General features: G+C 45.1%; 2 protein-coding genes across 2 annotated transcripts in view; one reads left to right on the top strand and one right to left on the bottom strand.

Moving 5' to 3' along the window:
• Positions 1-353: 353 nt before the first annotated feature.
• The window catches only part of LOC307197235 (uncharacterized protein), a 41,891-nt gene continuing 31,273 nt past the window's right edge, over positions 354-10,971 (top strand). The window contains exon 1 of the mRNA XM_079942998.1: positions 354-380. Within this exon, the coding sequence (XP_079799124.1) occupies positions 371-380 (10 nt within the window). The 5' untranslated portion in view covers positions 354-370. The remainder of the gene's footprint in view (positions 381-10,971) is intronic.
• On the bottom strand, positions 2,499-3,600 carry LRRC30 (leucine rich repeat containing 30; the record flags this gene model as incomplete). The annotated part of the gene is made up of 1 exon (XM_079942863.1): positions 2,499-3,600. The coding sequence occupies exon 1, from the start codon at positions 3,402-3,404 to the stop codon at positions 2,499-2,501; it is 906 nt and encodes a 301-aa protein (XP_079798989.1). The 5' UTR covers positions 3,405-3,600.

Here is a 10,971-nt window from a genome sequence, read left to right as displayed (position 1 = left end):
TGGCAACCACATTGAGAGCACTTTTTCCTCAAGAAGTATAATAAGCTCTTGGGTCACCTTCAAAATACGCTTACGTTCTTTCCCTGGAATAGAGTTACTGTGAGGTATCAAGTGACTGAAAAAGCAAGGAGAAGAAATAAAATGATTGCTCAGCAGGAAAAGCGTGATGGTGGTGTTCCAGGCTGCCTCTCCGCCAGAGCAAAGGTCATGGAAATTCAGTGTAAGCCCAAGTGGGTTCTTCAGCAGCAGACACCATGAGCGCGATCCTGGCACAAGTGGTGTTTGTGTGACAGCTGCATATATGGGCTCCAGCTCCAGCCTCAGTCCTGCTCTGCAGAGGAAGGTGCGTCCCACAATTTCCCACTGAGTCATGAGATCAAGTAAGAATTCCTCTGATGTCTTTAAATAGTCTTGGCTCCAGCAAGCAAACGTGGGTGTGGTTACTGAGTGTGCCTGTGTGTGCCTGGCGGGGATAAGCAGGTCTCCGGTTGCTGCTGGAGGGGGCTGTGGAGGGGGCTCTGGAGGGGACTGCAGTTGCCTCCCAGTGACACTGGTAAGATCTGTTTGCAGGGGTTCAACACAAGAGCTCATGCACCAAGGTGCTCATGGAACGATGGTGTCTGATGGTAAAGGCAGGAATTGGCTGCCTTCTTTGCTGGATGGGAAATTGATGTTGGGGTCTGCTGGAAAAATCACTTGTCCTGTGAATAAGTTACATGGACCACCACCAGCCCCCGCCCCCCCGCCCCCGCCTTGAGCAGCCCTTAGAAGACGTAAGACCGCAGTCCCCCATACTAAAGCTGCCTGAGTCTGAACCTGAGAAAGAGCCACCCACTGCCCCAGGCTTTGTGGCCCTTCCCCACAGGGGGTGAAGGCAGAAGGGGGAATTAGGGTGAGACGACTGCTAGAATGGGGGTTTGACTGATTCATCCTGATCGTGTCCTTTGGTTTCTGAAACCCGGGACTCAGTCTGCTCTACGCCATCTAGTGTGTCATCTTTGCTTCAGTCCTTTCTCTTTAGTGGGGATCACAACTTGCCACATTGTGGAAACCCACGTGGGTCTGTCTCTTTCACCAGACTTTGAGCTCCTTGGTAGAAGGAGCTGAGCGTCATTCCTCTCGAGGTCCTTGCCCAGGGAAGGTGCTAATCAATATAAATTTAACTGAATTAAACTAAGGGTAGTAGGAAGTTAGATAAATCCTAGCAGCAACCCCCGTTCCTGTCTTGCTATTATTCGTTGTGTCCTGTAAACAAACGTGCCAGAAAACCCGAATGCTTGGACTTCCACTGATCTGAAGGTACTGTAGGTTCACTGCCACCTTTTCATTCTAATTCTTGAACTGTCACCACATGGTGATGTCTCAGGGGCTCTTGGCTGCTGTGACAACAGTGAGGTTCAGGGACTCTCGTGGCAGGAGCTCTGTAATTCCTCGTCCTGATTCTGCGCTTAACTGACAGCTGTGTACTCTCAGAATTAAAAACAAAACAAACCATATTTTTACAGATCCTTTTGTCTAAAGAGTTTTGCGTGTTGCAAACTCATCTTTAAATGTCCATATGGGAAAGCCAAGTGGCAAATATCCCTCTTCTCTGAATGTGAAAAAGGTAATGACTTTTTTGGGTGGCCTGTCTTTGCCTTACCTCCTCCTTCCTGCCTTTTGGCCATTTTTTCCCCTATTACTAGCTCATCTCTGAGAAGGCAAATGTATACGGGAGGAATAATGAAATTATTAAAGGATAATGTAACCACTGGCAAGTGTCTCTAGAAAAGCTCAAGGATGTGACCGTGAGTGCAAGAGGAGGATTGGGAAAGAAGGTGGACACTGAATGTTAGCTTTCGTTTGTATTTATTCTCTGAAAGCCATCACTCTGTACCCCCGTCACTCACCACCAGACGTCAGCATGAGCGGCTGGATTGTTACCCAACAGTCATTCTGGAGGCAAAGTTCCTGTGGCTGTTTCCCCCAGGGACTCGTGGGGAAGCTCTGGCTGATTTGGTCATTACCGGGAGGGCAGGGCCCCAGCTTGCTCTTTGGTCCCAAGTGATGCTTGATGGCGGCTGAGGTGGGAGCATGTCTTGCCATTGCTACCCACGTTGCCAATTCAGGGGCTGAAACCAGATGGTGTCAATGCCTCCTATATCGTACCTGGCCCACTGCACATACTTAGCAAATATTTCACTTTTGATTGACTTTGAATCAGACCTGCTGTCCTCCCTTCCAAAGGCTGAATCCCACCGCTCCCCAGAAGAATCAGAATTATTTCTCTTTGGGGAAAACCCAAGTCCTCTTTCAATTAATGTTTAGAAGGAGATGAACATAGTATTATGCGGGTTATTAAGAACATACAGAGCTAAAAGCAAACGCCTCCTTAGAAGGGGCGTTCAGTGTGATTTAGCAAATAATAGCACAAGCATCGACCCACAGAAACAGGAAGAGGAGAAGGTTTAGACCAGGAAAGTACCCGGCTAAGTCTGTTGGTGTCTCCGGCGCCCACATCAGGTGTGTTTTTTGTCCTTCAGGTAGCTAAAGAGCATCTCCAGACCCCCCTCCAGCAGCTCGGGCAGAGGTTTGGATAAAGGGTTGTGGGAAATGTGAAGCCCTTTGTCCATGGGGTTCCAAGCGATCCTGGCCAGTCTGCACAGCAGGTAGAGCTCCTCGGGGAGGGTCTGGATGTCATTGTTGTTCAAGTTCAGCAGCTCCAGGCTCGTGAGCAGGCAGAGGGAGCGGGGGAAGGTGTGGATGTTGTTACTCTCGGCAATGAAGATCTGCAGGCTGGCCAGGCACTGGATGCTCTCGGCAATGTTCTCCAGGCGGTTGGAGCCCACGTGCAGGAAGTCCAGCTCCCTGAGCGAGAACACGCAGACAGGGATGTGCGCAAAGCGGTTGTGGCTGAGGTTCAGCTTGCGCAGCCGGGAGAGGTCGGCGAGGCTGGCGGGGAGCTGGGACAGGAAGTTGTGCGACAGGCTCAGGACCTCCAGGTTCCGGCAGGCGCTCAGCTCTGCCGGCAGCTCCGTCAGGCAGTTCATGTGCACAAACAGGACCTTGAGGCTCTGGAGGAGGCTGACCTCCCGGGGCAGGGTCTTCAGGCGGTTCCCGCACAAGTTCAAGACCACCAGCCGTGTCAGCTTCCCCACCTCGGGCGGGAGGGCCCGGAGCTGGTTGTGGGACAGGTTGAGCTTCTGCACCTCTGACAGGCTCCACAGGAAGTCGGGAGCATCTGTCATGCCCTTGGTGACCAGGCTGAAACTGACGTGCCGCAGGCCCCGCTTCAGCAGACACCGCGGGTCCCTCCCCGAGAGCAGAGCATCGTCCCACGGGGAGAACTTCTGCCTCCCCCGCAGGGCGCCCCGCCCCGGGAGGCCCTTGTCCTTGCAGCGGGCACCAGACTGCCTGGCCCCCATTTACCTGCCTTCCTCGTGCCCCTCTGTCGCCGCAGGTGGGGATGGGCTCCCAGCCCAGCTGCTGAAGCCCGGCAGGGAGCCGATCGGGTGATGCGAGCCGTGGCCGGTGGTGCCGCAGGGTGAGTAGGACTTGGGGGGAGGTCCCAGATCCCCGGCTCTCAGGGTCCCAGATGCCTGGTCCTCGGGGTCCCAGATGTCTAGCTGCGCCGCCGAGAGCCACCCGTCTTCCAGGCTGGGTTGAAGTGGCTTCTCTCGGAGCAGCCGGGCTGTAATGATACCCTTGTCCCTGAGGCTGCAGAACTGAACCTCTCGGGTCCCTCTGAACACCACGGGGCAGCTGTCACTGTCATTCTGCCCGCACTTTATTGGTCTGGTGTGTGCAAACAGGTCAAGGGGAGGCCGTGTCTGACTTTCCTGTCTCTGCTTTTCTGGGTGTCACAGCTGAGCAGGGCGATTAACCAGCCCGTCTCCGAAAAGAAGCCAAGGGGAAAAATAAAGCCAGGGTGTCTGCAGGTCTCAGGCTTATCCGGACCGTGGAGCGAAGCCAGGCTGAATGTGAGTCGCAGAGTTATGCTCCCAAAGTTAAGGATCGGCAGACATAACATACATACCGATGCAAACCGCAGTGAAGCATGTCGTTGTGAAAAAGTAACAGAAGGAGCCGGGACACCTGGAATCCTCCAGGATGGGGTTTTACACGGTACTGGTCAGAGGTGATTCCTTGAGGAGAGGGTGAAGGGGTCTTGACCACACTCCCATTTTCTTCCAGAGAAGCTCTGGGGTCCTCTGTTCTACAGAGAGCTCCTGGGTTTGGTAGGGTGCTCTGTAAATGTTTGGACAGCCCTTGACTGTCCACTTAGTAAGGAAAGCATGGTACCTATTGTCCTGGAAAGTAGCCTGGAGAGGCCTCCCTGGGTACACACCTCTCTCCATCTTTCTCTCTCCATCTCTCTCACTGAACAAGTTAACTTACATCCTAAGTAGGTAGTCAGTTGTTGGTGTCGTGGGCTGAACTGTGCCCCCGCTCCCAAATACCCAACAATGAAATCCTAACTTCCAGTAACTCAGAATGTGACCGTGTTTGGAGACAAGGCCACATGAGGACACAGGAAGAAGACGGCCATCTGCAAGCCAAGGAGAGAGGCCTCAGAAACAACCTACCTGCCAACACCTTCTCTTAGATTTGCGACCTCCAGAATTGTGGAAAATAAATTTCTGCTGTTTAAGCTCCCCCACCGGCCAAGTCTGTGGAGCTCTGTGTGACGGCCCTGGCAAACTCACAGGCGGGGGCACAGGCGGACACATCTGCATAGGTGAAATAATCCTAAAAATAAGTTGTGGTTAAGGGGAGAAGAGATATCGAGGTTGATGGCCCAGGTTCTGAGAAAAGGGTGTATGGGCTTTGCAACGGCTGGCGTGGCCCGCAGGCCTGCGGCTTTTGCTGACACAGCCGTGGCATAGCAGTTGGGCCTCCTGGACAGCAGTGCCGGTCCTCTGACTGTGGTCTCAGAACAGTCATCACCAAGCCAGGACCTTGAGCTGGGCTCTGGCTGGGTGCCGCCCCGGGGAAGCTGCAGGCCCATCCACTGAGGTGGAGCGGCAGGAAGTGTAAGACAGTGCCAGGCCACCTCTGTCCCACTTGGCATTTGAGAGCACTCTGACCCCTTTCAACTGATTAAGCCCCAGGCATTCCTGGACAAAGGTGGACACTCTAGACTTTTTTTTTCTTTCTGTATGCGGGCCTCTCACTGTTGTGGCCTCTCCCGTTGCGGAGCACAGGCTCCGGACGCGCAGGCTCAGCGGTCACAGCTCACGGGCCCAGCCGCTCCGCGGCATGTGGGATTCTCCCAGACCGGGGCACGAACCCGTGTCCCCTGCATCGGCAGGAGGACTCTCAACCACTGCGCCACCAGGGAAGCCCACTCTAGACTTTTTTTTTATGGTATATCTGAGTATACCATAGGTATTAATTGGGGAAGGGGGTGGGGGAGTAACGTGACTAAATTTGTATCCTAGGTTTTTGGAGCAGATCACACCTTATATATGTAAATTTCATGTGACAATAGAATTCTTCTGCTTCCATGAGCCTGATAAATTATGCTAGAATATCTGAAATGTTGAGACCAGCAGGAGCTGGAGTGGTTTGAGAAAGAGTCATGGCTTTCTTCTTTGTGACAATTCTCTCTCTTTCCCCTTAATACATTCTTTCCAATAAATACTTTTTGAGCACTTATCAATAGCCAATATTGATCGAATATTTACTATGTGAAATGCACTGCACTAGGCACTTTACATAGAAGATGAATATTAAAATTAACTCCATTTTAATATGAGGAAAAGGAAGCCAGAGAGAGGTCAAGTTGCTAATGCAAGATCAAGTTGCTTGCCCAACTTCAAGTATCTACTCAATGGCAGGACCAGAATTCAAACCCAGTTAGTCTGACTCAACAGCCCTGGCTGGAACCATAAGAAAACTCTGGGCTTAAACGTATACAGAGCTGGAATAACAGTGGCTAGGATATGGTTTTCTGTTTTCAAGCTTCTATGGAGTAGGTCTGGAGAGAACATAGGTAAAGAAATGACTCTGTAACCACATTATAGAAATAACTACATCATTAGGCATTAACCCTACTTTCTCTCCCCCAACACAACTAGGAGAAGCCAAAGTTAAAATACCATTCCCAAAGACTTTCGCATAATGGATTTAATCCCCTCCCCAAAATAGTTCAGTTCTTTTTTTTTTTTTTTACATCTTTATTGGAGTATAATTGCTTTACAATGGTGTGTTACTTTCTGCTTTATAACAAAGTAAATCAGTTATACATATACATATGTCCCCATATCTCTTCCCTCTTGCATCGCCCTCCCTCCCACCCTCCCTATCCCACCCCTCCAGGCAGTCACAAAGCACCTAGCTGATCTCCCTGTGCTATGCGGCTGCTTCCCACTAGCTATCTACCTTACATTTGGTAGTGTATATATGTCCATGCCTCTCTCTCGCTTTGTCACAGCTTACCTTTCCCCCTCCCCATATCCTCAAGTCCATTCTCTAGTAGGTCTGTGTCTTTATTCCTGTCTTACCCCTAGGTTCTTCATGACATTATTATTTTCTTAAATTCCATATATATGTGTTAGCATACGGTATTTGTCTTTCGCTTTCTGACTTACTTCACTCTGTATGACAGACTCTAGGTCTATCCACCTCATTACAAATAGCTCAATTTTGTTTCTTTTTATGGCTGAGTAATATTCCATTATATATATGTCCCACATCTTCTTTATCCATTCATCCGATGATGGGCACTTAGGTTGTTTCCATCTCCGGGCTATTGTAAATAGAGCTGCAATGAACATTTTGGTACATGACTCTTTTTGAATTATGGTTTTCTCAGGGTCTATGCCCAGTAATGGGATTGCTGGGTCATATTGGGATTGCTGGGTTCTATTTGTAGTTTTTAAAGGAACCTCCATACTGTTCTCTACAGTGGCTGTATCAATTTACATTCCCACCAACAGTGCAAGAGGGTTCCCTTTTCTCCACACCGTCTCCAGCATTTATTGTTTCTAGATTTTTTGATGATGGCCATTCTGACTGGTGTGACATGATATCTCATTGTAGTTTTGATTTGCATTTCTCTAATGATTAATGATGTTGAGCATTCTTTCATGTGTTTGTTGGCAGACTGTATATCTTCTTTGGAGAAATGTCTATTTAGGTCTTCTGCCCATTTTTGGATTGGGTTGTTTGTTTTTTTGTTATTGATCTGCATGAGCTGCTTATAAAGTTTGGAGATTAATCCTTTGTCAGTTGCTTCATTTGCAAATATTTTCTCCCATTCTGAGGGTTGTCTTTTGGTCTTGTTTATGGTTTCCTTTGCTGTGCAAAAGCTTTGAAGTTTCATTAGGTCCCATTTGTTTATTTTTGTTTTTATTTCCATTTCCCTAGGAGGTGGGTCAAAAAGGATCTTGCTGTGATTTATGTCATAGCGTGTTCTGCCTATGTTTTCCTCTAAGAGTTTGATAGTTTCTGGCCTTACATTTAGGTCTTTAATCCATTTTGACCTTATTTTTGTGTATGGAGTTAGGGAGTGATCTAATCTCATACTTTTACATATACCTGTCCAGTTTCCCAGCACCACTTATTGAAGAGGCTGTCCTTTCTCCACTGTATATTCCTGCCTCCTTTATCAAAGATAAGGTGACCATATGTGCATGGGTTTATCTCTGGGCTGTCTATCCTGTTCCATTGATCTATCTTTCTGTTTCTGTGCCAGTACCATACTGTCTTGATTACTGTAGCTTTGTAGTATAGTCTTAAGTCAGGGAGCCTGATTCCTCCAGCTCCGTTTTTCGTTCTCAAGATTGCTTTGGCTATTTGGGGCCTTTTGTGTTTCCATACAAATTGTGAAATTTTTTGTTCTAGTTCTGTAAAAAATGGCAGTGGTAGTTTGATAGGGATTGCATTGAATCTGTAGATTGCTTTGGGTAGTAGAGTCATTTTCACAATGTTGATTCTTCCAATCCAAGAACATGGTATATCTCTCCATCTATTTGTATCATCTTTAATTTCTTTCATCAGTGTCTTATAATTTTCTGCATACAGGTCTTTTGTCTCCTTAGGTAGGTTTATTCCTAGATATTTTATTCTTTTTGTTGCAGTGGTAAATGGGAGTGTTTTCTTGATTTCACTTTCAGATTTTTCATCATTAGTGTATAGGAATGCCAGAGATTTCTGCGCATTAATTTTGTATCCTGCTATTTTACCAAATTCATTGATTAGCTCTAGTAGTTTTCTGGTAGCATCTTTAGGATCCTCTATGTATAGTATCATGTCATCTGCAAACAATGACAGCTTTACTTCTTCTTTTCTGATTTGGATTCCTTTTATTTCCTTTTCTTCTCTGATTGCTGTGGCTAAAACTTCCAAAACTATGTTGAATAAGAGTGGTGAGAGTGCGCAACCTTGTCTTGTTCCTGATCTTAGTGGAAATGCTTTCAGTTTTTCACCATTGAGGATGATGTTGGCTGTGGGTTTGTCATATATGGCATTTATTATGCTGAGGAGACTTCCCTCTATGCCTACTTTCTGCAGGGTTTTTTATCATAAATGGGTGTTGAATTTTGTCGAAGGCTTTCTCTGCATCTATTGAGATGATCTTACGGTATTTCTCCTTCAATTTGTTAATATGCTGTATCACATTAATTGTTTTGCGTATATTGAAGAATCCTTGCATTCCTGGAATGAACCCCACTTGATCATGTTGTATGATCCGTTTAATGTGCTGTTGGATTCTGTTTGCTAGTATTTTGTTGAGGATTTTTGCATCTATGTTCATCAGTGATATTGGCCTGTAGTTTTCTTTCTTTGTGACATCCTTGTCTGGCTTTGGTATCAGGGTGATGGTGGCCTCGTAGAATGAGTTTGGGAGTGTTCCTCCCTCTGCTATATTCTGGAAGAGTTTGAGAAGGTTAGGTGTTAGCTCTTCTCTAAATGTTTGATAGAATTCGCCTGTGAAGACATCTGGTCCTGGGCTTTTGTTTGTTGGAAGATATTTAATCACAGTTTCAATTTCAGAGCTTGTGATTTGTCTGTTCATATTTTCTATTTCTTCCTGATTCAGTCTTGGCAGTTTGTGCATTTCTAAGAATTTGTCCATTTCTTCCAGGTTGTCCATTTTATTGGCATAGAGTTGCTTGTAGTAATCTCTCATGATCTTTTGTATTTCTGCAGTGTCAGTCATTACTTCTTCTTTTTCATTTCTAATTCTATTGATTTGAGTCTTCTCCCTTTTTTTCTTGATGATCTGGTTAATGATTTATCAATTTGGTTTATCTTCTCAAAGAACCAGCTTTTAATTTTATTGATCTTTGCTATCATTTCCTTCATTTCTTTTTCATTTATTTCTGATCTGATTTTTATGATTTCTTTCCTTCTGCTAACTTTGGGGTTTTTTTGTTCTTCTTTCTCTAATTGCTTTAGGTGTAAGGTTAGGTTGTTTATTCGAGATGTTTCCTGTTTCTTAAGGTAGGATTGTATTGCTATAAACTTCCCTCTTAGAACTGCTTTTGCTGCATCCCATAGATTTTGGGTGGTCGTGTCTCCATTGTCATTTGTTTCTAGGTATTTTTTGATTTCCTCTTTGATTTCTTCAGTGATCACTTCGTTATTAAGTAGTGTATTGTGTAGCCTCCACGTGCTTGTAATTTTTACAGATCTTCTCCTGTAATTGACATCTAGTCTCATAGAGTTATGGTCAGAAAAGATACTTGATAAAATTTCAATTTTCTTAAATTTACCAAGGCTTGTTTTGTGACCGAAGATATGATCTATCCTGGAGAATGTTCCATGAGCACTTGAGAAGAATGTGTATTCTGTTGTTTTTGGATGGAATGTCCTATAAATATAAATTAAGTCCATCTCGTTTAATGTATCATTTAAAGCTTGTGTTTCCTTATTGATTTTCATTTTGGATGATCTGTCCATGGGTGAAAGTGGGGTGTTAAAGTCCCCTACTATGAATGTGTTACTGTCGATTTCCCCTTTTATGCCTGTTAGTATTTGCCTTATGTATTGAGGTGCTCCTATGTTGGGTGCATAAATATTTACAATTGTTATATCTTCTTCTTGGATTTATCCCTTGATCATTATGTAGTGTCCTTCTTTTCTCTTCTAATAGTCTTTATTTTAAAGTCTTTTCGTCTCATATGAGTACTGCTACTCCAGCTTTCTTTTGGTTTCCATTTGCATGAAATATCTTTTTCCATCCCCTAACTTTCAGTCTGTATGTGTCTTTAGGTGTGAAGTGGGTCTCTTGTAGACAGCAAATATATGGGTCTTGTTTTTGTATCCATTCAGCCAATCTGTGTCTTTTGGTGGGAGCATTTAGTCCATTTACATTTAAGGTAATTATCGATATGTGTGTTCCTATTCCCATTTTTTTAATTGTTTTGGGTTCATTATTGTAGGTCTTTTCCTTCTTTTGTGTTTCCTGCCTAGAGAAGTTCCTTTAGCATTTGTTGTAAAGCTGGTTTGGTGTTGGTGAACTCTCTCAGCTTTCGCTTGTCTGTAAAGGATTTAATTTCTCCATCAAATCTGAATGAGATCCTTACTGGGTAGAGTAATCTTGGTTGCAGGTTTTTCTCCTTCATCACTTTAAATATGTCCTGCCAGTCCCTTCTGGCTTGCAGAGTTTCAGCTGAAAGATCAGCTGTTAACCTGATGGGGATTCCCTTGTGTGTTATTTGTTGTTTTTCCCTTGCTGCTTTTAATATGCTTTCTTTGTATTTAATTTTTGACAGTTTGATTAATATGTGTCTTGGCATATTTCTCCTTGTATTTATCCTGTATGGGACTCTCTGTGCTTCCTGGACTTGATTAACTATTTCCTTTCCCATATTAGGGAAGTTTTCAACTATAATCTCTTCAAATATTTTCTCAGTCCCTTTCTTTTTCTCTTTTTCTTCTGGAACCACTATAATTTGAAAGTTGGTGCGTTTAATGTTGTCCCAGAGGTCTCTGAGACTGTCCTCAGTTCTTTTCATTCTTTTTTCTTTATTCTGCTCTGCA

Source organism: Stenella coeruleoalba, assembly GCF_951394435.1.
Source record: "Stenella coeruleoalba genome assembly, chromosome: 14".
In the NCBI taxonomy this organism is placed as follows: Eukaryota; Metazoa; Chordata; class Mammalia; order Artiodactyla; family Delphinidae; genus Stenella; species Stenella coeruleoalba.
This window is presented reverse-complemented; position numbering and strand designations above follow the sequence as displayed.